Consider the following 27691-nt stretch of genomic DNA (forward strand, 5'->3'; position numbering starts at 1 on the left):
TCGGAGAGGAGAAAAGAAAAGAAAGGCAGGGAAAAAAATAAAGGAAAAGAATTTTTTTATTTGTGTTCTCGAAAGTGGAGGAAAAGAAAGGAAAGGAATTACCGATATACCTTTAAAATATATCATTTAGAACAAAAGATTGAGTAGTTTTGTAATTTTAATATTTTTTAAAAAGATTTAATATCTTTCCTTTCCTTCCCTTTCCTCCCACCTTCGGGGGTAAAGTTTTAGGAGGAAACTTATCAATAATTTCCTTATCTTTTCCTTTTAAAAAAGTTTCGAGAACACGAGTATTTTTTTTTACTTCCCCCCCCCCCCCTTCCTTTTCTTTCTTTTGTAAAAAAAGTTTCGAGAAACACAACATTAGTATCACATGTGATTGATTATAGTAAAATTATGTTTTTACGTTTTCGTAAAATGAAAGTGGCCTCATTTGAACCCTTTGCTATTGTTAAGTATCAACCTTTTTTTATTATAATATGTGTATTAAAAATCTATTAAACGTGTTAAAATAACGTTAGCAAGTTCAACTTTGATGTATTTAATCAAAGCTATTCAGCTAATTAGCAATTTATGTAATTCGGTACACGGGTGTGGTGTCGTAAATTGCTCAAACGTATTTGTATTTATTCTAGGACCGGACAAAAGTTGAATGTCTTATTGCTTTGTATTTTAATTGAAACGACGTTTGGATCCACTTTTGTCAAGTGTCGGTTATCAAAATCTCCAAATGACAACACTCCTTCAATCACTAACTTTCTTGTTATACTCCGCTTGAACTTGACGTCATAACTCCATCTTGTTTGTTACTTTTTTTATACCATTTACCATTTGAGTCGAATCTGTAGTGGTCTTTGTTACAATGCAAGACTAGACTTTTACGTGTGATTTTGCTATGACATAAAAGTGTACCACATTTTTGGCATTGTGCCCAACTTTTTTCACCTAACAATATTGTAAAGTTGCAACTTTTTCCAAAGCGGGTGTTTTTCAACAATAGTCATTTATTACTTTGATGACGTGTTCGAGTGCCGAAGACCCTACCTGAGAACCAATGATTGAACCGGGATGATGCGAGACCATCTCTTGAAATAAATCAAGAACACGGACAAATATTGAACACGAAGAAACTAACATAAAATGATATCCAAACGAAAATTTTTTGGAACAAGAAATTATATCAAAAACACAAGTTCAAGCACTTTGTAACTTGAGAACAATTATTGTAGCAACTTGTGGAAAAATAATGGTAAAATGATAAATAAGTTCCAACTTGTAGGTTTCTATCAAATACCCTAACACGTAAGATCATCATGATTAAGTGTAAACAAGTCGAGCTTTTAACGAATTACTCGAGTTCGAGCTTAATTACTCGAGCTCAAGTTGATCTCAAACATAAAACAGAAGTCGTTTAACTTAATAAGTCGAGCTTCATAAAACCAATGTTCGACTCGGCTCATTTAAAAACTCGATCAAGTTTTTCGAGCCAAAGGAGTATATCTTTTTTCGAGTCAAACATGCTTTTATGTTTATAAATAATACAAGAATATAAAAATGATAAACCTCAAGCCAATAAATGAGTTGATCGATCACAAGTATGAACCCGTAAACGAGCATCGAGCTCGAGCTCGATACCTACATTGAAGAAGTTATTCGAGCTCGAACCTCATGTAATTTTTTCGAGCCGAGCTCGAATAACCTACTCTGCAACTCGGCACAGGCTGAGTATGGTCAGATTCTCATGCTTCACAAGCTCAAACTATACCGTCTTTGACCAAGCGATGCCCAGATTACAGGTAGAGGCGTGGAGCCAACTTTTGTGTAGATCAAAGGTTCAAGTTTTAGTTTTACCGTATATAAACATCATATACTTTAAAAAGTAGACGTAACTGATGACCAAAAAGGACGACATAAGAGCACCTTCCGTGACAAATGAATGTTACCAACATAATCAACAAAAAACTTGCATTTTAATCACGAACAGCAAGCGTGTTATACAAAGATGCCATCACCAAGAACGATCCTTTTCATACGCTCACAATTAAAAGTTGGCATATACACATGGGGCTATTACAACATAAAATGTTATTGCAATGATAACAAGAGAAAAGAAAAGGGTAACCTTTTAATATCACAAGCCAAAAACATGATCATCATCAGCAGGTGAAGAAAAATACCATTCGCGGACGCTGCAACGATAAGATAATGTTCTTACCGTCGGTCTGCATGCGCAAAGAATGGATATCATGAAGGGGGAAATGAATTTGCAGAATGAACGTTGTCCATGTGATTGTATTCATCTCCAATTAGCGAGCGGTGGATGTATGAAATGGAAGCACAGAATGGTATTCAATCGGATGCAGAGTCATAGAAGTCACTTGGGCATGGAGTCATAACCTCGGATTCAAGTGTTTTTACCACCTTGTGCATTGTGGGCCGATCTTCTGGGCTTAAAGACACACATTGAGTCGCAAGTGAGAGTAGAGCGTTGAGCGTTTCTGCCTCGACACCCTCACGGTTCCCATTAATGATCTCATGCTGCCTATCCTCCGTTATCAAGTGATTCAACTGAAAAAAGTTGGGACCAAGAAACAATTAGGTTGGTATTGACGAGAATATGTGAAACCCCATTAGAATATTCTCCAAAAAAGCCCTTGAGAGAAGGGAGGTTCCAACTAACATTGATAAAAAATAGTCCAAATTTAGCGTGTATGTGACTTAAAGGGCCTGCTTGTTAGCAGCTTAACGAGCTTAATGGGACTCACAACTTATTTGGCCAACTATACATGATCAGTAGTGGCTTAATGATATTAGAAAGTGGCTTATTCAGTAAGCATCTAGGGGGACCTTTATGCAGAAAGCCAAGTTTTTCCAAACATGTCCCTCCAAATTAAAAAAACACGCTCCTTCCATCTATGTAAAAACCCTCGCAAACAAAAATTATCCGGACAGATTAATCAACACAGACGACTTTATCCATACAGGACTTAATGGAAAACCAACCGAACAACCCCTAACACGCCCACTCTAACGGAGGCTAGATAGACACAAAATGTTGAGAGGGGATTAGACAAGTACAAATTGCCTTAGTGTAGAGTCCCTAAAGTGGTAGACCCTCGCATTGAAACCATATTAGAATGTGGAAACTACTCTCTCAAAGAGCCTTTGAGGAGCGAATGGAGGTTTCAACATATTTCGAGCATAAATAGTTCAAGTCTAGCGAATGTGGGACTCAAATAGGTAGTAGCAATATTTCATAAAACAAGGATTTCAACAAGGTCAAGATCCGTGCTTGAATGCATACCGATCAGATATGATTTCAAGGTTAAATGCATACGATAAGGTGAAGCAGAGACATACCCAGCCAACAATATTAAGGCCTTTCTCTATGAAAGAAGCATCGGTGGGCCTCTTTCTACTAATAACTTCAAGCATGAGTACTCCAAAACTGTAAACATCCGTCTTTTCCGTTGCTCTACCACTCTGCATATACTCTGCATGAAAAGTTATAAATGCATTTAAGGAAAGATGGTTTTGAATTACCAGGGGAATAGGATCATTATTGAAGGAAAGCTATGTCGGTAAATTACACAACTAGCTACAATATCTTGAGCAAAAGAATGCATGAATGATTTATGGCATCGTTGCACATCCTCACATGGTTCATTACTCAAGAACACGAAAGACGTAACATCATGACAGTGAACAGGATCTTCAATCACCGCAAACTTGGACCATTTATCCTAAATATATGTTGAACCTCCCTCCTATCCAAAAGGGTTCTTTTGGAAAGTTATCTAATCGGTTTCCGCAAATTCTCACATGGTACCAAAGCCGAGGTTTACCACTCTGGGGGGTCGATACTCTGGGCAATATGTACCCGTCTAGCCCCCTCTGCCCGTCTAGGTTCCATTGGAGGGGGCATGTTGGAAAATTTCACTATACATGTTGGAACTTCCCTACTATCCTCAAGGGCTCTTTTAGAGATTTATTTGATGGGTTTCACATATGTCCAGAAACATCCAGATTAGACCCTGGAAACCAGCCAATTCCATCCCTCCGCTCAAAAATAAGTAATATAGAAAAAGGGAACAGTTTGAGGGAAACTAAACTGGAAAACTGTTCACAAGACATTGTTTTGAAAGGCATGTGATGTGCAACCACAGTTGATGTTCTTACCAGGAGCTAGATACCCAAAAGTTCCAGCAACAATGGTTGTAATGTGGGATTCCTCATCCTCAAGCAATTTTGCAAGTCCAAAGTCAGAAACTCGAGCCTCCAGATTTCCATCCAGCAAAATGTTGCTTGCTTTTATGTCTCGGTGTATAATTCGAGGGGAACAGTCATGATGCAAATAGGCCAACCCTTTTGCAGCTCCCATAATGATGTTAAGACATGCATCCCAGTCTAGTTGCTCAGCTTTTTCTGGAAAGATTGTCACCGTTATTCCTTACAAAAATACATTACTACCTGTTTAAAATAACTAACCAAGACAAATGCTCAGCAATATTTACAGAAATGATTTTTCACTAAAAAGATCTGATCTTAGAAGTTGTAATAATCGAACATCTCACAAATTTTACTTGTTTATGATAGTTTTCTTAGACCACAGGATATGCCAATTCGCTTGCATGTTAGTAACTCATGCACATTGTGAAATCTGGCAACTTATAAAACCATAACTTTGGTTGAGAAGGGGGGAGAGGATATTATTACCATGAAGAGCTTCATCTAGGCTGCCACCTGGTAAATAGTCATAGAGTAGCAGTTTCGATGTTGGGGAATTGCAATATCCTCGCAAATTCACTAGATATTTGTGCTTAATGCTTCCAAGTATTGCAAGCTCTCTCTCAAAAAACCGATCAAATCCCTCATTCAGTTTCACTATTCGTTTCAAGGCAAAAACATTTCCATCATCCATTGCCAGCTTGTAAACTGTTCCAAAACCTCCGGCACCAATTATGTGCTCCTCGTTTAAAGTTTCCAACTTCTTGATTATATCTTTGGACGAGTATGGCAAGTCTCCATGGAACATTACAATGGACGCACCTGAAGCAATAAGAACTTATCATAACATATATAAGCTCCATATGAATTACAGGGCAAAAAGGTAGAAGCATACAGCCATACATACACAGCCTAAACAAAAAGTCAAGTCGTATTAAGATGCAGCTTAAGTAAAGCATGATGCTACTGAAAAGTTTGACCTTATGGAAGGAATGATCATATAGCTCCATCAAAACATGATAAGATACAATTCTCGAGTTGAGGTTCTTTTTCTTTTCTTTTTTAATTTTGGCTACAAACTATCTAATAAGCTATGAACCCTTTTTTATGCTATGTTCTGTATATATATGTACGTTTTACTAAACTATGGAAAAAAATTATAGACCACTAGATAATCATCTCCCTACTTCCCATTGACTTATATCCATCAAAACAGTTAGTAGAACCTCACCTCCACTGACATCTTTTGCAATCCCTTGGGCATCATTTTTCCCAAACTTCTTATACAGAAAACAACCCCAGAAACACATAAGTGCAACCAGCAGCAATGCACCCACAGTAGCAGAAGCACTGATTAGTAGCCGACCCGAGTTCCTTTTCACATTTTGGTTCCCTACAGAAACAAAAGAAACCAGTCAACTGTAAAACAAAAAAATGAACAAATAATATATTGATTGAGAAAATGAAAACAAATCTGATAATGCACCACATAAAATAATATCGACTTCAATGCATGGCCAAGTACATGCACATAAATTTTGCTGCAAAGCAATACCCAAAGAAGAGCTTGGTTATCATAGCAGGAAAGACTAGTGATATATATGTATAATCTTTCCTGCTATGACAACTAGGAAAGGCACCACAATTTGGTATAACAAATGTTCCATCTTCCATGGCAACATAATCATATATTTATAAATAAAATTGGAACTACAGATATAGATTATTTCACAAACCCCCTTTCTTCCTAGTACTCCCAAAAATTTCCATCTTTTGAAGATCCAGCATGCCATATGAGATGTATATACACTTTTTAGAGGGCATCAAGACTAAATAGGGTTATATGAGTTTACAGCAATTAATGACTTATTCAACATTGTCAAAAAATCTTACAAAATTTTCGAAGTTTAGTCCTCTACACGATACTCAGATTAACAGGGATGCTTGTAAATTCACAGCCAACAAATATATACCAAATGTAGAAGATCTTTTAAGAGGAAGGTAAATGAAAATTCAACCAAATGTAATAGAAATCAATATTTCTTGATAGAACCTCAACCTCTGAAAAATGAAGTACGCCAAAACCAAATTTTATCAAGTGGAACAAATTGGATAAAGAGCACAGATAGCAGAGCTGTAATTATCCTAAATGTAGAAACAGCTAGGTAAGATGAATAAAACATAGGGTCTCTAATTTCTCATTCCCTTTCCCTTAATTCAAACACTTACAGGAGTCAAGAGCCTCATAAAGAGAGTTATTACCAATTACCATCATATCCAATAAAATCATTACAAAAGATCAACCAACACTTTTTGGAAGAAAAAAAAGTGAGACCTGCTGGCTGTTGACTTCCAACATCATCTTTGCACAACTTATTAATTTGCTTCCCACACAAGTCGCTGTTTCCAACAAAGCTGCAAGTATTCAAGCAAAGTTGGAGTTCATTTTAATATCTCATATATGCAGTTGCATCAGACTGCTTTATGTAGTCTAGAAATATACAAAAGCTTATATAACACACACACACACATATAGTTTTAGACATCATGTTCGTCATGGCTCCAAATGAAACTTCTCAAGAACCACTCCAGGATGCTATAAACAAAGAGAGTGATTGACCCATGGTTTAATTCAATAGTCAAGTTCTTTTACCACAAACTAGTTGGGTAGGTGATTGCCGCACTGTTCTCATAATGTATCCAATACATCCACTTAACATAGTTTCATACAATATAACACAGGGGTAGTGTTTGGCATAAATGTGATTGCAGGAATACAGGTGTTGACATGAAATGAGAGCAAAAACAATAAAGTCAAGAAAACCATTAGAGGGAACAAGCCTATGCCAAAGCCAGTGTTGCCTTATGCTGGGTAATCTAGGAGCAACGATAGGGGTACAAGCTGTGCAGCACATCTTGTGGAACAGTCTACTTGAAATTGCAAATACAATTGCACCTACCAGTACTAGTGAAGTACCTCAAGTCAAGTATTAGAAGTACTATGGTCCAGGAAAGTAGTACTATGGTGAACTCCCTTCTCTCTCTTTCTCTCTAATTTTTAAATTAAATAGTGCTAGTGCTGTAGCTCTCAGACAGATGTAAGGTGGGATTTAACAAATGGCGTGGTACTACAACAGCTCAGCATAGTCTTACCGTTGCTACGATTACAAGGTTTTAAGGCCAGTACGTTGTTCAGGAGATAAGGTAGTATAAATAGAGGTACCATAAACGAAAGAAACACTTTTTATCATGCATTCACCATCCTTGAGGACCCATGAATTCTCTAGCGACTCACTTCGGTGCTTGATTCACCAGAGTTTGTGCCTGCATGAGGACCCTTCAACATCCAATGGAAGAGATTCCAGAGAATTTGAGCAGCTAACCACATCGGTCCCCCAGGCAGAGATGATATAGTTAAATCTCCTCTTTTGTAGTGTTTTTTGTTCTTTTGTTTGTAATCAGTTAGGAATAATAGAACATTGTAATGTGACTGCAACTAATGAAGAAACTGTGTTGTCTCTGGCCCTCTGCTGATGGTTTATCATTTCTTATTTATTCAGCTGCATGCGAAGATGGTCCATTTGGTATCTTTTGTCATGCCCAATAGCGCTAAGGGTTTAGATGGGGAGGTGGAGATCGACACGGATTGTGCACAGTACACAACCAATAATATCAAGTATAGTTGATTTGTGGTTGCCAGTCCTGCCATAAACACAGCTATTTTCTACTTAACATGGAGAATTAGCTGTTGATCCAGAACTGTAAACAAGTTCACAATTTTCATATCTTTCCATTTAGTATATCCAATCAACAACTTCCAACTTTTCATTGTCTTTACATCTGCATTAGTTAATTCAATCATTGTCACCGTCTCCATAATGAAATTGGCTTTTTTATTATTCTACACATAACACAACCTGAATCCTTACAACCAACCGTTTCCTTACAACAAACCTTGCTTACCATTATCTAGCATAGGCACTGACAGTAATGAACTAAGGGGAATACAACGACATGCGCGATGAGGCAAGTTGCAGCACCTGATGTGATGGAGCCAAACAAAACATAAACATTGTCACATTGCTAAGGCTCCTGCTATTTATATGAGACTCACAAGACATCTACTGCTTAACATCAAGCATTTAATGCTAGATGAGCATAACTATTTACGCAATATATTATCAGAACTTCCCCAATTTTGGAGAAACATAAGTACCAACTTTGTCACTGAGAGTTAAGTACACATTTATTTTCTTAGTTATACACTAAACGTTGCAATAAACAGGAGATCAGAATTCAAAACTCACGAGTTACTTCCAAATTGGCTAAGAACACCATCGGTTGGGATTGGCCCTGCCAGAAAATTGGATGAGACATTGCTTCATGGATCACAAGGAATGCAAGTTAGTAGAAGGTTCAACAAAAAATCCAAAAAAGATTGAATGGGAAAAGAAACAAGTATGGTTACAGGTTTACAAGGTTCCTCAACTGCCCAACTGATGTGGGAATACTTCCATCAAGAGAGTTACTAGAGATATCCCTACAACATAAGAAAGCAACACATAAATTAGTTCCTTGGTATTAGATGAAACAATACAAGAGTGCTTTGTTTATTAAGCTACTATGGCAAAAAATACAACTTTAAAGAACTCTTACGCTAAAATCATGCAAAACCTACAAGAAAAGTGGACTCCCCCAGAATGTTAACATCATTTAATTTGGCTGGTCCTTGCCATGTGTAAGGTGCTGCTTATAGGAAGGAATTTTCTCCTTTTAATAGATGAAGTTCATATAAAAATGACCTACCGTTTTTCTGATATCTTTACTCAAGATGAATCCCAACTGAGATAACAGAGGATGAATTCACTCTGTTCCTCAAAGTTGAATTCAGGTATGGGAACATGACAAGCCTATTAAAATCTAAAGAGCCTCATGCAAAGAGAGAAGTATGGACAGAAAAAAGCAGAATGAAATGTTCTAACCAACAGATACAATTGAAGTAGACATGTAAATCATTATATATTTGTAACTGGCTGTATATGAGAAGAATCTTGTCTTGTTCGGCATTATGATCAGTCTCATTATAGCCTTTAAAGCAGTTGGTCTGGATTTATTCCCTCACTTTAACATAACTGCTGCATCTACCCATGATTGCTTAAGAATATTACATGATAGCAGATTGGTTGCAATGTACACAAAGTTAGCTTATGGTGATCAGGTTGATTATTCAAGGTCAGCATTTGGGATGTGTGATTTAAGTTTGGTTTAGAATGTACCACCAGTTTCTAAGAAAGTCCACATTTGATTATTTGCTAACATATTCATTAATTTACTACCACAGATGTCCTATCAGAGCTAGGGTATAGCATCATTTCATACATTTAAGTGTTCACAATTTACTGTTCCGATAGACCCCATGTTGAAAGAGCTAGTACAAGATCAAGCCAACTTGTAACAGAAAACTGGTAAGAGTCAATAAAAGGTTGCCAAGATTAGAGTATTAAAACCCTACAGCTTTCGAGAGGCTGCAGTCTCTCCCTATTCAATTGTAGAGAATTGAATTATAAAAAAATGATCTATATTCCAAAAAGGTAAACAATGAAGGTATTTAAACTAATAAGTAAAAGACTCTTAGAATAACACGGATCCTAAAGAAAAACAATTAAGATAAACATAAGATAGTTACATGTAAACTTGAGGACTCATGACTTATCCAAGACTTGCTTTATCTTTATCTTATTAATCTGCCCTCCTCTCTTTTCTTCTTGAATATGTCTTTATACTTTGAAGTTTATCAATACCCCCCCGCAAGAGTTGCATCTTGTCCTCAAAATGAAAAGAAGGAAATTGCATCTTCAACACTTCACAATCTTCCCAGGAGGCTTCAAACATAGGTAAATTCTTCCATTTGATTAATGCCTCTTGTCTTCCATCCTGCATTGTTCGTACTCGTAGGATATCTTCCGGTTCTACTATTCGGCAATATGGTTGACGAGGCACACCGTCCGATTGCTCTCCTCAATTGAGAGACATGAAACACTGGATGGAGTCGTGTAGATGCTGGCAATTCCAAGCGATAAGCCACCCTTCCCACCTTGCCTACCACTTTAAATGGCCCATAAAAACACACGGACAGCTTTTGGTTGTTGCTTTTCCTTGAAGATTTCTGTCGATAAGGCCTAAGCTTCAAGAAAACCATATCTCCAACGTCAAAATTTACCGCCTTCCTATGCCCATCAGCCTGTTGTTTCATTTTGTGTTGTGCTTGCATTAAGAACATTAGTAGCAAATCAATCGCATCATCTCTGTCTTTTAACATTTGCTCCATGGCTGAAACAACGGTTGAGCCTTCTTTAAATCGCAATATTGTTGGAGCATCTCTCCCATATAATGCTTTAAATGATGAATAACGAATGGAGCTGTGATACGTGGTATTGTACCAATATTCAGCCCATGCCAACCACCTCTTCCATAGTCGTGGCTTGTCTAACGTAAAACACCGAAAGTACTGCTCAATGTTGCGGTTGACAACTTCCGTTTGTCCATCGAACTGTGGATGATATGCAGTGGTGAACTTTAACTTCGTACCTTATAATCGGAAAATCTCCTTCCAAAAACTGCTAAGAAAAACCTTAACCCTATCTGTGATCACCGAGTTCGGAATGCCATGTAGTTTAACAATCTCCCGTATAAAAACTTCGGCTACCGTTGCTGCTGAAAATGGGTGTTTTAACGGAATGAAGTGAGCGTATTTGCTTAACCGATCGACTACCACCATAATTGTATCCATGCCCTCCGATTTGGTAGTCCTTTTATAAAATCCATAGCCAATTCCTCCCATACCATTAACGGTAGTGGAATTGGTTGCAACAAGCCAGCAGGTGTTCCACTTAGGTTTTTATTTCTTTGACAGACCTCACACTTCTTGACCCATTCCCTTATATCTCCCTTCATGCGCACCCAAAACAATTCAGAGACTATTCTTTGATACGTTCTCTCCTCCCCAGAATATTCCCCCATTGGTGATGCATGAAATTCCTCCAAAATGATAGGAATCAGTTGTGATGACTTCGAGATTACCAACCTATCCTTGTACCATAATAAACCTTGCCTTATTTCAAATCTTGTATGTGCCCCTTCTTGTGATTGTAGCTTGAACATTACCCTATTTAGAAATGAATCATTGGTTATTTCATCTTTGATTGTCTCCCATTGTCTCCATTGAGGTCCCCCCATTGTAGAGCACTCTGTCTCTTCTTGATAGTGCATCTGCTGTTTGGTTTGTCTTTCCTGCCTTGTAAATGATTTCAAACTCGTACGGTTAACCACTTCTGGTATTGTGGTTTCACCAACCTTTGCTCCAATAAAAACTTCAAGCTTTGTTGGTATGTCCTTACAACGACCTTCCTTCAAATCAAGTACGGTCGCCACTTTGTTACAGCAAATACGATGGCCATGAGTTCCTTCTCATATATGTGTTTTTGTTGAGCAACCTGGCCCAAGACTTGGTTCTGGTATGCGGTTGGTTATCCCTTTGCACTAATACCGCCCCCAACGCCCTGGCCCGATGCCTCGGTTTCAATTTCAAATGGCTGACTAAAATCTGGCAGCTTCAAAACTGGGGCTGAAGTCAATGCCTTCTTTAATTCTTCGAAGGCCACATCAGCTGCCTTTTGCCACTTGAATCCTTGTTTCTTCAACAAATCCATTAAAGGCCTTGCAATATGCCCCTACCCCTTGATGAATTTCCTTTAGTACCCGGTTAAACCCAAAAATCCCCTTAGTTGTGTTACAGTTTTTGGTGTTGGCCATTTGAGCATTGCCTCAACTTTTGTCATATCCATGAACACCCCCTTTTTTGAGACCACGTGCCTTAAATATACTAGTTCTTCTTGGCTGAACTCATTTTTTCCTGTTCACATACAAGTTGTTTTCCAACAGCACCTTAAAGACTCCCTTAAGTGCTTTACATGATCACTTTCGTCCCTACTGTACACCAGAATATCGTCAAAAAATACCAACACAAATTTTCTTAAAAAGGTCAAAATATATCATTCATCAGTGCTTGAAATGTGGACGGAGTGTTGGATAGGCCGAAAGGCATAACCCCGAAACTTGTAGTGGCCTTCATGTGTTCTAAAAACGGTCGTGTGTACGTCCTCCTCCTTCATTCTGATTTGGTGATAGCCAGATTTAAGATCCAATTTTGAAAATTAAGCAGCCTCGTGTAATTCATCTAGCAACTCCTCAATTATCGGGATTGGAAATTTGTCTGGTACTATATTTTTATTCAAAGCTCTATAGTTAACGCAAAATCTCCAACTCCCGTCCTTCCTTTTAACCAAAAGTACCGGACTTGAGAATAGACTTTGGCTATATTGGATTATTCCTGTACTCAACATTTTTTTGACCAATTTTTTGATCTCATCCTTCTTGTATTGCGGGTAACGATAAGGGCAGACATTGACCGGTTAGACTTCTTGCTTAAGCACAATCCCATGTTCTCTTCCTCTTTTTGGTGGCAACCCGTCTGGCATACAAAAAACAACCTCATACTCCTTTATTAGTTTCTCCATGTTGTCCGATAACGTTTTGCTACCCTTGTTCTCAGCTTCCACATTTCCTAATTCAATTAACACCCTTTGTCCTTCATTCCTTAGTGTCTTCATCATCGATTTTAATGTTTCTAGGGATCTGCCAAGAGCTGGATTTCCCTTTAAGGTTAGGGTTTCCCCTCCCTTTTTGAATCTCGTAACCTGGTTTTGCCAATTCACTCATGTTGGTCCCAGTGAGGTCAACCATTTAACACCTAATATTACGTCCGAGTTCCCCAAATTAATGGGCAAAAATTCTTCTACAACTTCACTTCCTTGCATACTTAGCTTCACCCCTTAACATACTCCCCGTCCCTTCATGGCTTCTCAGCTCCCATTGAGATATCATATTCTTTTGTGATTCTTGTAGCTAAACCCGAGTTTCTCAACCAACATCGTGGCTATAAAATTGTGGGAAGCCCCGCTGTCAATTGAAACAACTACCTTTTGGCCTTCTACCTCTCCTTCTAGCTTCATAGTCTTCGTTGTTGACAGTCCCACTATTGAATTCAATGATACTTCCACTTCTCCTCCCATTTCTATCCCAACCAATTCTGTCATCTCCCCCATTTCCGCGTCTTCATCGACGTTGTACTCTTTCACCTCTTGAACCACCAACATGCTAAACTCCTTTTTGCATGGTGACCCGGAGAATACTTCTCACCACACATGTAACATAAACCTTGAGCCCTACGTTGTTGAAGTTCTTGATTGGACAACCTTCTAAATTCCTTGACAGATTTTCCTCTCTATCCACTACTCTTATTGGATGGTTCAACAAATCCCTTGTTTCCCACAGATCCTTCTCCATTACGCTTGTTCAACCAGCTACCTTTTGGGTTATTTATTCTTGCTAAAATCTTGTTTTTTTCTTCTATCCTCTGAGCTAGTTCCATAGCCTTTCCCAATCCCGCCGGTGCAAGGGTGCGAATTTCTGCCCTGATTTGTGGACTCAACCCGTTTAAGAATTGACAAACGAAAACTTCATCTGGAATCCCTTCTAACGGAGCTGCCAACATAACAAACCTTCTTTTGTATTCTGCCACCGTGCCATCTTGCTTAACGGCCAAGAATTGCTCACATAAAGATCCCTCCCCCGCTGGTCTAAACTGTGAAGCAGTGATGTTTTTAATTCTTTCCATGGGTCTCCTCTTATTCTCCCACCGGAACCACAACAAGGTGTCACCCTCAAAAGCAATGACCGAGACTTTTAGTTTTTCTTCATTGGTTAGTTTATTAAGAGCGAAATACCTTTCATCCCTCAATATCCAACTGTCTGGGTCTGTCCCTTCGAACACAGGTAACTCTAGTTCCTCCCCCTTATCACAAGAAACCTACGAGTAGTTTTTGTCTACGTGATAGTCCGCCTTTTTTGGTTGTCCATTGTCTTCGTTTTCATCCTCTCCCCCACTCTTCTCCGTCCTCCTAAGCGCTTCTTCTTGCAATATCAACATTGTTTCCATTTGTTTGATCACTTTCTGTGTGTCGTCCTTCAGCGAGTTCACCTCCGCTTGGACCATTCCCAAGCTTCCCTCCACCTCGTCCATCCTCAATGTTGTTGATCGAGTCATTATCGCGTGAACAGTAATAATTAACAGTGATCGTGAACAGTAATTCGTGGATAGTAACACGATTACTAATCCAGAACAGCGGCGGTAGGCTCTGATACCAATTTAATAAGAGTCGATAAAAGGTTGCCAAGATTAGAGTATTAATACCCTACAACTTTTGAGAGGCTGCAGTCTCTCCCTATTCAATTGTAGGAAATTGAATTATAATAAATTGATCTATATTCCAAAAAGGTAAACAATGAAGGTATTTAAACTAATAAGTAAAAGACTCCTAGAATAACACGGATCCTAAAGAAAAACAAATAAAACAATTAAGATAAACATAAGATAGTTATATGTAAACTTGAGGACTTATGACTTATCTAAGACTTGCTTTATCTTTATCTTATTAATCCTCCCTCCTCTCTTTCCTACTTGAATATGTCTTTATACTCTGAAGTCTATCAAAAACCAACTTCCTAACTTCCAATGTAAGTTGCCCTCAAACTTGGTGTCAGGACCATTTCATTTGAACTTGTAAAATAAAGCATGAAGACTTTGTTGATCAACTTGGAAATAGATTAGATACAAAGTGGGTCAGTGGGCTGAAGCCTGGACATGAGGGAACTCTAATAAGACCATAAAGACAAATGCATACTGAGAAGACATAATCATCCTCTATTTTTAACACTCTTCGATATATGAAGAATGTGCTAACACCAATAATGCATACAAAAAAAACACTCATCATACTTCCTTAAAAGATTGAAGCAACATAAGAAAAATGTGATATTAAAATATTGCCAAAATGTGCTAAATAATGTTAGACATTAATCAAATGACCACTTTCTATCCATCTTTTCAACGGAAACCCCCAACAATTAAATAGACTTTTTTTTTGCCTCAATTTTCTGATATGAGACTTGCATAAGAAACTGCAGATAACTTTCATACCCCATAACCCATTTGGTTTTCTCATCTATACACGTATACATGTTTCTCCAACTTACTGAACAAATTTAACTTACAATATTTGAAGCTTCGAAAGATTTCCTAGCCCAGTAGGAATAAATCCACTTAAGTAATTATTCTGCAAAAATCTGTCAAAATAGTAACAGGAGAAAAGAGAAGTGTTCATCAATATCTCAAAAACTAGCCAGTCAAACAAGAGGACGTTGCCATGTTCAAAACATGTAAAAGAGAACTAGAGAAGTGATCATGTAAGCCTACACAGACTCCACAAAAGCTTGCTTCTACTATTCAATTCGGTACAACAATATCTAACAAAAACACATTGACAATGGTGTTTGGTGTATACTTCTAGAAGAAGTGAGGCACACAAAGGCAACGGTTGAAAATCAGTTTCCAGATATGAATAAAAAAATCTGCCTTCAAATTCTCCAGGTAATGCAACTGAGATGAGCTAGAAAAAAGTATTTAGTATCTATTATTAGTTTTCTTTTTTACTAACAAGAATGATATCTTTTTTTGGAAGGCAACAAGAATGATACTGAATGGTTGTATGAGCCAATATGCAATTCTTTCCCACCATAGTGCTTCTAAAAGCAGCCCTCTATGCAAATTAGATAAGTGTGAGAACTTATTATCAGTGATATAAAAGGAAAAGAAAGCTTAAACTTAGAACAGGACTCCCCTTGCCTTCCAAGAGACCTTATCCTCGGTGCCATCAATCATTACTTGGTAAACAGAGCCAATCAAATCATTCAGCCTCAGCAAAGTTCCAATCATTATCCTAAGCATAGTGTGACAATCCATCATCTTTTTCTGAATAAAGATCCATCATCTACTTCATGGGCATTACTCTGGTTTCTTACTAATGCTTAGTACAAACAGATATATGTTACAGTAACAGAGGATTAAATTCTAAAAACCTGCCTGTCAAATGCACTGCCTCTATGCATTCCCACACCATGAGATATCAAAGCTGGAGTTGAACCCAAGAAGGTTCCTTTCATGTTCGCTTCTTTGAACCCATGAAATATGATTCTGATATCCTGGACTTATTAGGCACATGCCCTGTCTCACTTCCTACTAGTCACTGGATATCTTCTCCTATTTCCTTGCTAAAGGATCTCCTAGTATCCTTGTTGGCTTCCAACTAAAAGTCAATTGGTGAAGAGTGACCATTGGATATTATACATTGAAAATTACCTAAAATCTAGTGAAGTGGAAAAGCACAGATTAACGATAGATTTAAAACCTAATGACATAATCCATTACAGATGAGGGACTGCTCCCCATTAAAAACAAAATATTAATGAAAGTCATTGAATACATACATAGGTATCTTCTCGAAGTGTCTAAAGGAAAACGAATGGATAGTTCATTAACATGGTAAGCTCTAGTCAGTTCTTGGTTAAGGAGGTGTGGCAGGCATGATACTGCTGGCACTGGGATCACCATAAAGGAGTTTAAGCAGATTGACCCTCGTCTTCAAGAACATTTTTAGAAGAGATTTGCATATGATGTACTTCCCTAACAAGTAAAGATACAGGATTGCTGCCGCTAATTTGTTTGGATTCTCTAACTTCAAAATAATTCCAAAGGTCATTTTCATGCATTTCTTGGTCAATTATGTATTATAAATGTCATATCTTGCCACAGAGATAACTTAGAAGTCTGATTTAGAATAGTAATATGTGAGCATGTTTCATCCTTGTCTTCAAAGATAAATTTCTAATTGATTGTGTGACATAAGCTTAACTTCCATATAGAATTGTACACAAAAGGACTTTATATGAAAAAATGGGTGATGGAAATGTCAACTTCTCATATGGATTTTGATTTTTTAAATTACAAGGTTTAGCACTCATGTTCAATATTGAACACTTGTTCTGGAATAAGAGAAGTAATTAATGTGTTAAGGAAATTGCATGAAGATCAGTTAGGCTTATGAGAGCCGTCACCAATAATTTAGATTTCGAACAAAGACAGTCAAAAACACATATTGCATCTCCCACATAATTCACTGAAAGAAGAACAAGAATATTATCAAGATATTAGAACTATTTGTGCTTACAATCCTTGCAGCTCTGTACAATTTCCCAACTCTGGAGGGATTGCACCATAAAAGTTGTTGTAATGAAGTTCTCTACAGCACATTATGTATACAGCATCAGTAGTTGTATTACGCATACCCTATTTGTAGAAAACAAACACAAACTATACAAGAGCAATTCAAAATTGCGTACAAGAATTTCAAGTGATCTAGCCTTCCAATATCTGGTGAAATAGGTCCCTTTAACTTGTGATTAGAAACATTCCTGGGAAGATCAAAACACCACATCCACAATGATTACAACACTTACACAAGGTTAAAAGAAACAATAAGAGTAATAACTATTATTATGTAGAATTACGCTTCTAATGCCCAGTTGATGTACCAGAGGAATAACTTGACACATTTTCAACTTTTCTACCCAACAAAATTCACACAAGAAACCTGACAAAGAAATCTTATGTACTGCAACGAACCCATGGTTTACAGGTCAACTTAAAGCAACATTACCATTAAGACCTACTCCAATACAAATAGTATAAGTAGCAAGTCTGAAGGAAATTGAGTAAATGAATGAGCTATCCACTCTTGGCATAATTACTTCAGATTGCCTATCAGCCATTACAGATGCACAACACAAGAACACACTAAAACAGACAAGTAAGAAACAAAATTATTAGAATATGATGATACAATTTTATTACTTCCAGAGAACGTTTCAAATTTTGGGGAAATATCCGTAAAGGAAACGGCTTAAAAGAGGCACTGACACGGACTAAACAGAGGTAGGATCAACAAGATCGACATAGAGAGGCTTAACGAAGCATTAGCATGCTAACATGGTGCAGAGGATTTAAGAACTGTGGCAGTTATGTAGTTTACCAAATATTTGACTGGAAGGGGATGGAATAAAGCACAAACATGCTAACATGTGCCATGCAAGTATACATACACATGCAAAGATCAGCAATAATATATCCAAATTAACAAACCAACAGGCAACAGGATTAGATTAAATGCTAGATAAAGCAGAAAGAGAAGATACCCTTTCCACCAACTTCGTATGCTATGTATGTTTGCCAATTAATACCTTCAAAACCATTAACTAATACAATAGCATGGGGCAGCTAAATTTTGTTTCTTAATGGACTGTCATATCATGATGGCTCAATGCTATACGTTAAGGCTCCAACAAAAAGGTTAGTCATATAAGATAAGGTTCTGATGACTCACAAAGATATAACTCTCATGGTTTTTGAATCGCACGTTACCCCTTTCCACCCACACGGATCAGGATCCTCTGGCCTCCACTGACCAAGCACACCATCCGAACTAATAATGCTTGTCCGGAAGTTAACAAGAGCTTGGCCTAGACAAAGAGCACAAAAAATAACATGTTTATGGAGGAGGATGGCATCTAAGCATCTTTCTGCTTTGCATTGATAGTAGAACAGCTTTTTACTTAATTTAAGCACCAGATGCCACATGTGAAGTCATTGATTTGCAAGAACTTACTCTCAAGTTATACAGATTTTTCAATATAATAAGGAGGTTTTTTAGATTGCAACATAAGAGACGTATTGATATCATGATATGATATGCTTTGATTGCGCACTACTTAACTGTGCCAGGTATAAGGTGGCTAGTAAGAGCAAAAACTAAGATTAACGCATAAAACATATGTGCAAATGACTTGATTTACTTGGCATATGGTGTTATTTCTTTCACATATTGTGTGTTTGAGATGAATTAACATCCTTATAGTCGAGGGAGTACAATGAACAAAGTTATATCTATAAGTGGTTGGTGTTGGTGTTGGTATTGCAATGAAGGAAGTCATAGAAAGATACATCCATCAACAATTTTGATATAAAGGGGCTTTTTAAATCGCAGACTTTGTAATTTATTTTTTATGATAAGACGCAACAGCTAAGCAGGAATAAAGTTGACATACCATCAGCAGTGAGACCTTGGCATATGTTCATCAAACAGCATAGCAATATAATGTACAATGGCAATGGGTCTAGGAAAATTTTCAGGAGAATGCCCATTGCTGTGCTGATTGAGCATAATAAAGTTCCTACATATCATCTGATGGAAGGCGTCAAAAAATCTCCCTTGGACGCACAATTGCTGATTAATGATACCATCTAGAAGCTGCAAGATGAACAAGTTTCATTGGAGAAAATAATTCGATTTCAACAACTACAACAAGACAAGAAAATAAACGACTATATCACAAACTGTATCACATAAATTATTAGATGTTGTTGGGAATATTTTCAAAATAAAAATAAAATCTTTTGGGTTAGGTTTAAAGAAAAGAGAAAAGATGATTTTGGTGGGTTTCACCTTGTCCCACATAGGAGCAAGAGTGAAATCCAAGTGGGTTTATAAGGGGATATATATTAATTTAATATATTGGAAAATAATGGGGCTTCCACAAGGGTGCATAGCACCCTTACGCGCGCGACCGTGGGCGTGGGCGCAATGTGGCGCTTTGATGGCGCACTTTGCACTTCGCACACACACATCACCGCGAGCCGCTTGTAGCCGCCTAAATCCTTTTGCTTCAAACCGATTGTCCATAATTCGTTAGTGACAGTTGCGACGGTACCTTGAAACAGTGCCTCTTCGTGAATAGACACAACGGTTCGCTAATGGTACCTCTTCGTGAATAAAGGCGACGGTTCAAGTGTCAAATATGGCACCTGTTGGAATGGTTGCGACTGTTCGAAACGTCGCAAAAGGATTAAACCGTCACGGTTGGCACCCGTTCAAACAATTGTGACTGTTCGAACCGTCGCGAATGGTGTCTGTTCAAAGGGCTGTCGCTTATGCCTATATATACCTATTCATAGACACCAAAAATCGTTTACATTTTCCTCTTTTCGTATACCAGATTGCTAAGGGTTGTGTTGCTATAGAAACACAATTTCTTGGTTTCTTTAAATCCTTGAAACTCAATAGTTCAACCGGGGTTATCACCACTAGTGCGGTGTTGGTAATCATTCTACATACGTTGCTTCATTGTATCTTGAGAAGCGATTCGTCAAAATCCCAAAGCACATACGGTGGGGGCGAAATTGCTTTAAGGATAGAGATCACTCGCCTTGAAAGCAATAAGTAGTAGAAATCTCCTTCTTTCATTAGCCTAAATTTAGAACCCTAGAAATAACAGATGTATCCATCTAAATCTGATAAAGCCTATAGATGTGTTAAGTGCTAATGAGTAATGTTGGCATATTCGAGATTCAGCTCATGGAATAAAGAATTCAAATAAAGCTGATTTGGTCAAGTCAAGTGAGACTCTGTGCACGTGATAAACCGAGTCATTTGCTATCCCATTTTTTTAGTAGTTTTCCTTAATTTTAGTAGTAAATTAGCTTGTTTCTGTTTCATTTTCTTGTATTTAAAGCCATTCTGGCATCATTCAATTCATAAAGTATTTCGTGAGCATTACCTGAGTTTACTTTATCATAGTGGTATCAGAGCAAATTTCGCTCACAAAAGGAGTGAAAATGAGTGACGATAAGTTGAAGGTGCCGGTGTTCGATGGCCACTACGAACACTGGAGTGAGATGATAGAAAATTTGCTGCATGCAAAACAAATGTGGCATCTAATTGATCCAGGCATTAGAGAACCTACTGCGAGGGTTGCCCAAAGCGAAGCAGAGAAGAAGAAATTAGAAGAGCTTCGAATGAAAGACCTGCAAGTCAAACACTATCTATATCAAGCAATTGATAGAGTTACGTTTGAGCAGATCTTGGATCGAAAAACATCGAAGGCAGTGTGGGATTCGATGCAAAAGTGATTTGCAGGAAATGAAAGGGTGAAGAAATCGATGTTGCAGAAGCTTCGAAGAGATTTCGAAGTATTAGAGATGAAAACAAGTGAAACCGTTCCGGAATATTTCGGTAGAGTGCTGTCGATTTCCAATCAGATGAGGAGTAATGGAGAGGTGATGACAGACGTCAAAATTGTTGAGAAAATCCTTCGCACTTTGACCGAAAAGTATATGTATGTAGTTGTATCGATTGAAGAATCTAAGAACATTGATCAAATGTCCATAGAGGAGCTGCAAAGCACACTAATAGTTCATGAGCAAAAGTTCAAGAAGAACGAATGAGAAGAGGAACAAGCTTTGAAGGTGGATGCAGGTGACAGTTCCAATAGCAGAGGATGAGGCAGAGGACGATACAATTACAGGGGAAGAGGTCGTGGTAGAGGAAGACAGTCGTCTTTCAACAAAGAAATGATTGAATGTTACAATTGTCACAAATTAGGGCATTATTCCTACGAATGTCCTAATGCAAAAGAAGCAAATTATGTTGGCTTTGATGAGAATGAGGAAGTTATGCTCATGGCTGATGGAGGAATAGAAGAGAATGGTTTTATGACTCAGACAAAGAAAGAAAGCAAGGGGCGGTTGTGGTTTTTGGATTCCGGCTGCTCTAATCATATGTGCAGCGACAAGGAGAGGTTTGTGGAACTGGATCAAAACTTCTCCAACATTGTCAAACTCGGAAACAACACACGCATGACAGTAGAAGGAAAGGGAAACATAAAGCTAATTTTGAATGGAACAACCTATGTGATCAGAGAAGTATACTTTGTACCAGAACTCAAGAACAGCCTTCTAAGCATCGGACAACTCCAGCAGAAAGGTCTGTCCTTTTTATTCCAATCCGATATTTGCAAAGTGTTTCATCCAGACAAAGGATTGGTATTTCAATCCAGCATGAGTACCAATCGGATGTATCCACTTATTGAAGATGCTATCGAAACCACAGAATCAAAAACAGCTGAATGCATGTATTCAATTGATGATGACATTGCAACACTATGGCATGAAAGGTTGGGACATATTAGCAAGACCAGCATGAAAACCCTGCAGCGTAAACAAATGGTACGTGATCTACCTGAGTTTATTATTGATGAGTCTGTGTGTGAAGACTGTATGATAGGAAAGCAAACTAAGGAAGTCATACCAAAGACCAGCTCTTGGCGTGCAGAAGAAATTTTGGAGTTAATACACTCTGACATATATGGACCAATAAACCCAAGTTCACATACTGGCAAGAGGTACTTCTTGAGCCTTATTGATGACTATAGTAGAAAGGGGTGGGTCTATTTATTGACTGAAAAGTCACAAGCTTTTGAAAGCTTCAAGGAGTTCAAAAGTAAAGTAGAAAAGGAAACAGGAAAGGTGATCAAAGCACTTAGAACAGACAGGGGAGGAGAATATCTCTCTAATGATTTCATCAAGTTTTGCAGGAAACATGGAAGTAAAAGGCAATTAACCACAAGCTTCTCCCCACAGCAAAATGGAGTTGCAGAAAGGAAGAATAGAACTGTTATAAACATGGTGGTCACGCTGTTATCTGCAAAGAACATGCCTAAGATATTTTGGGCAGAAGCAATAACCTGGAGCTTTTATGTGTTAAACAGAAGCACAACCAAGGCACTTCCAGATGTAACCCCACAAGAAGCCTGGAGTGGGTTGAAACCTACAGTCAACCACTTTCGAATCTGGGGGTGTTTGGCCCATGTACATGTGCCCAAGCAAAAAAGAACCAAATTAGACAACAAAAGTTTTGTTTGTGTTCTGACAGGTGTAAGCGAGGAGTCAAAGGCCTACAGATTAATCAATCCAGAAACCATGAAGGTCATAATCAGCAAAGATGTGGTGTTTGAAGAGCATAAAGGATGGGATTGGAATCAAACAAAAGAAATGCAGACCACTGAAGAAGAAATATCATGGGGAAATTATGATTTTATCGATGAGAGTGATGCAGAGATTCACGAGCTCGTGGAGCCTAATCCGCCAGCAAGTGCCACGGGTCCGGAGTTTCCAACAGATGTTCCTGGTCCTAATACTACACAATCAAGGGAGGGAAGACAACGTAGAATTCCAAGTTACCTTCGAGACTGTCACCGATGACGAGTTTGACTCAGATGAAGAGGAAGTGCATATTGTAGACATATCCTATGACGATCCAGTTCGCTTTGAAGATGTTGTCAAAGAAGAAAAGTGGAAGACTGCAATGGATCGAGAAATTGAAATGATTGAAAAGAATCAAACTTGGTGTCTAGTTGATCTCCCAGAAGATGCTAAGTGTATTGGCGTAAAGTGGGTATACAAAACCAAATTAAACGAAAGGGGCGAAGTTGATAAGCACAAAGCGAGGTTGGTGGCTAGAGGTTACGGTCAAGAATTTGGAGTAGATTACATGGAAGTGTATGCTCCGGTTGCAAGAATGGATACGATCCGGCTGATGCTAGCTTTGGCGGCACAAAGAGGATGGATCATCTACCAAATGGATGTGAAATCCGCATTTCTCCATGGAACCCTGCAAGAAGATGTGTATGTCCAGCAGCCACAGGGCTACACTGTCAAAAACAATGAACACAACAAAAGGCGTTGTACGGGCTCAAGCAAGCGCCCAGGGCCTGGTACAGTAGGATTGAAGCCCATTTTGTTAATAAAGGCTTTACAAAGAGCATATCAGAACATACTTTCTTTATAAAGAGGCAAGGAGAAAAACTGCTCTTTGTAAACATATATGTAGATGACTTGTTATTTACAGGAAATGATGAGAAGATGATGGAAGAATTCAAGAAAACCATGAAAGCTGAATTTGAGATGACTGATTTGGGAAGAATGAGGTATTTCCTGGGAATTGAGGTAATGCAAGACTCATCAGGCATTCATATTTGCCAAAGAAAATATGCAATTGATATACTTAGTCGTTTCAAGATGATGGACTGCAATGCAGTGGTCGATCCTATGGTCCCTGGATGCAGATTGGGAGATGAGAGTGGTGAACCAGTTAATGGAACTCTATTCAAACAACTGGTTGGTAGTCTGATGTACATCACCACTACACGACCTGATATACAATTCGCGGTGAGCTTCATAAGTCGTTTCATGGCAAAACCCAGAGAAGTACACTTTGCAGCTGCTAAAAGAGTGTTGAAGTATATTCAAGGAACTTTGGATTATGAAATTTGGTATAAACGGGGAGGAAAAGGGAAGATTGAAGTATACACTGACAGTGACTTTGTTGGAGATGTCACTGATAGGAAAAGCACTTCTAGTTACTTAGTATTGTGGGATGGAGCTGCAGTTTCGTGGTCATCAAAGAAGCAAAGTATAGTTGCCCTGTCATCTACAGAAGCAGAGTATGTAGCAGCTGCTTCATGTGCTTGCCAAGTGATTTGGGTACGGGAAATTCTGGAAGAACTTGGTGAGCGACAAGTCGGAGGAAACATAATAAAGTGTGATAATACTTCAACAATTCAACTGTCAAGAAATCCTGTTTTTCATGGCAGGTGTAAACACATTGGGGTGAGATATCATTTCTTAAGAGATTTGGTCAGCAAAGGAACGATTACTACGGAATATGTTGAAACGAGAAACCAAGTGGCGGATGTCTTCACTAAGCCTCTGCATCGTGATGTTTTCCAAGGGCTTAGAGAAAGGCTTGGAGTGTGTTCTTTTAAGGGCAAACAAGACATGAACCATGGTCATGTTTGAGGGAGGGTTCTGTTGGCATATTCGAGATTCAGCTCATGGAATAAAGAATTCAAATAAAGCTGATTTGGTCAAGTCAAGTGAGACTGTGCACGTGATAAACCGAGTCGTTTGCTATCCCATTTTTTTAGTAGTTTTCCTTAATTTTAGCAGTAAATTAGCTTGTTTCTGTTTCATTTTCTTGTATTTAAAGCCATTCTGGCATCGTTCAATTCATAAAGTATTTTGTGAGCATTACCTGAGTTTACTTTATCAAGTAACTATTATTGCATTATATATACATATAGATAGCATGAATTGGCAAGTAGTTCGTGAATAAATTATAATTAGCAATTTCTTGGTTTGATTGCTCTCAGATGGAAGTCTAACCTGGGCAGCAGCAGATGATTTTCTACTTTGGGCCGAAGACCCAAGTTCATTGACTATTATTATTTGCAACCTGAAAGGAAAGAAAGATGCATATCAACACGACATCACCACACGAGAAATAAGATTTATGAAACGGATACTAAGAGTGAAAAAAATCAATTAAGGATACCCTTCTTTTTTGTGAAAAATCAGGCTTTCTAAGCATTTCAGATACAATATGCCACAGCTTCCCAATAGGTGCAAAATGATGAAACAAGTAAATATAATATATTCTAAGAAAATCCCGCGAAGTGCACATAGCTTAGGACTAGGCTTATAACAATAAGATATGCACCTGCAACATAAGCAAGTGATCGATATTATCCTAGAATGTAACTTAGTTAAACAAAAAAAAAATTATGCTGCAAGATCATGTTTTATGAGAGTAAACCAAAAAGACCATGACTGGTCGTTAAGAAAAAAAAAAACATAACAATAATCTACGAGGATAAAAAAAACAATAAGCTCAAAATCCTTGGAAATTTCAGACAACAAGGTCAAAGAGCTGAAAGTGAGAATAAAGCAAAGAATCTCCTCTAACCTGATCAACAGTCAGAAGCAAATACTCAGAGCACCCAAAGCTAATAAAAACAATAAATAAGCAAATGGCCACTGCAAATCTTGGTCCTAACACGGTGACCATAGCTGCCAAATGTGTGCATAGGACCAATGGCTGAGGCATGCACACTTGCCGCCTCTTTGTGACTTGGCAGCAAGGCTTTCCTGAGGCACTCTTCAATTGTGTTACTGTATTTTTTTTCTTTCAATAAGTCGCTAGCTTAATAGTAATAAACCAACATTTTATTGCCCTACAGCACACAACATAATTGAACTAATAAATACCAAATATACAGAACATCATAATTCCAGTAGTAGTTCTCTTTTGTGGATAAATCTTGCAACTTCTATCCTGCTTTTATTATCAGTTATTTTCTTTTATTTTTCCTTCTACCAGTGATGCTAAAGGTAATGGATGATTCCCCGATATGCATAAATGCTAAAATACAACATGAATATATAAATTAACAATAATGAATAGTTAGGAATAATGTGTGTATGTATGTAAGACGTGTCAAGTATTTAAGGGATTTTATATCCAGAATGAAAAATGAGAATACCATTCTAATCTCTTCTTTCAAGTGCACAAGTCCTGCAGTCGTTTGCCCGAATTGTCCCTCCCTCTCTGCCCATCAATAAGTACAACGTTCAGATAGCTATCCAGTTTAGTCAAGCCTTAACTCCATATGTTTGAATTCCCCCCAGACTCCATAAAAGAAGATTCCCAATTCCCAAAGCCAACACTGCCCACACACATAACATGGTAAAGATGCGTTTGAGACAATAGTTACATTACCCTTGTTTCAGTGAGTCCTGTAACCCATTGGTGTAGAAAAACCATAAGCAAAAATACCAAAACAACATACAACCACGCCCTTCAACATGTTAAGACAATATAATCCACAAATAACTCAATAATGGTGTTTACTACTAGAAAATCACAAATTCATGACTGTAGCTGGACAGAATCACAAGACAACTACAAGTGGACTAATTTGGCTTCATTCCCATAGATTACAAGTATCTGAGCTGAAATAAAAAGTAAAGATGAAGAGTATAGAAGTGGTAATCACCGTGGTTTGGATCTGGTATTGAGAAGTTGAGCAAAGTAGAAGATGGATGGAAGTTTGAGCTGTAAAGTAGAGAAACCCTTAATAAGAAAAACGAGTGTGTCTGTGTGATCATGAGAGAGAGAAGATGCTGGGGAATTAAATATGGAGCATCAGCGTCACCAATGAGCACAGAGTGGCGTCGCACGTGGGAGAACGACCCTTCATACGTGCGACCGACGGAGAAATTGGACCATGGGAGTGCGTGTGTGTGCCTTTTTTTACTTCTTTAAATAAATTAAACCAGTAAACTATAAATTTGGTCCCTTTGGTTTGATGAAAATAACATTTTTTAATCTCTAAAATTTTGAACTTACAAGATTGGTTGATTTCCATCGTAACTTGCAGAAACGTATGGATTTGGTCTCTCCTTCTAACAATTGCTAAAAAATTTCATTAACTTCTTTTTTTCCTCTTTTACCTAATCAAAAACTACGAGACCTAAACCATAAAATCAGTTTTGATTAAGTGAAAGACAAAAAAAAAGTCTATGAAAATACAAAAATATCTCTTACTTGATGGAATTTTTTCAATGATTGTTAAAGGAAGGGATTAACTATGGACGTTTTTTCAAACTACGGTAGTGATTTTGTAATTTTAAAATTATAAGGACGAAAAATGTTATTTTTAACAAATTATAGGGACTAAATTTGTAGTTTACTTTAAATTAAACATAAGAACCTTTTTG

At 37.9% G+C, this 27691-nt stretch overlaps 1 protein-coding gene across 6 annotated transcripts; it reads right to left on the reverse strand.

Moving 5' to 3' along the window:
• Positions 1 to 1939: 1939 nt before the first annotated feature.
• On the reverse strand, positions 1940 to 27071 carry LOC112501550 (LRR receptor-like serine/threonine-protein kinase FEI 1). 6 transcript variants are annotated; one of them, XM_025105208.1, is made up of 14 exons: positions 25298 to 27071; positions 19345 to 19547; positions 18624 to 18759; positions 17584 to 17655; positions 17412 to 17483; positions 15400 to 15471; positions 8696 to 8767; positions 8535 to 8606; positions 6563 to 6642; positions 5459 to 5620; positions 4717 to 5049; positions 4180 to 4425; positions 3361 to 3494; positions 1940 to 2568 (listed from the first exon to the last, which is right to left on the reverse strand). In XM_025105208.1, exons 2-14 carry the CDS (start codon positions 19439 to 19441, stop codon positions 2350 to 2352), a joined length of 1767 nt encoding a protein of 588 aa, XP_024960976.1. In that variant the 5' UTR covers positions 19442 to 19547; positions 25298 to 27071; the 3' UTR covers positions 1940 to 2349. The 6 variants fall into 6 exon arrangements, with proteins under 6 accessions (XP_024960976.1, XP_024960975.1, XP_024960974.1 ...); XM_025105207.1 differs by having other exon boundaries at positions 4717 to 5064; XM_025105206.1 differs by lacking the exon at positions 25298 to 27071 and having other exon boundaries at positions 18624 to 19419.
• Between the last annotated feature and the right edge of the window lie 620 nt (positions 27072 to 27691).

This window comes from Cynara cardunculus, unplaced genomic scaffold, assembly GCF_001531365.2.
Source record: "Cynara cardunculus var. scolymus isolate 2C unplaced genomic scaffold, CcrdV1 Un_Scaffold_232, whole genome shotgun sequence".
Lineage (NCBI taxonomy): Eukaryota > Viridiplantae > Streptophyta > Magnoliopsida > Asterales > Asteraceae > Cynara > Cynara cardunculus.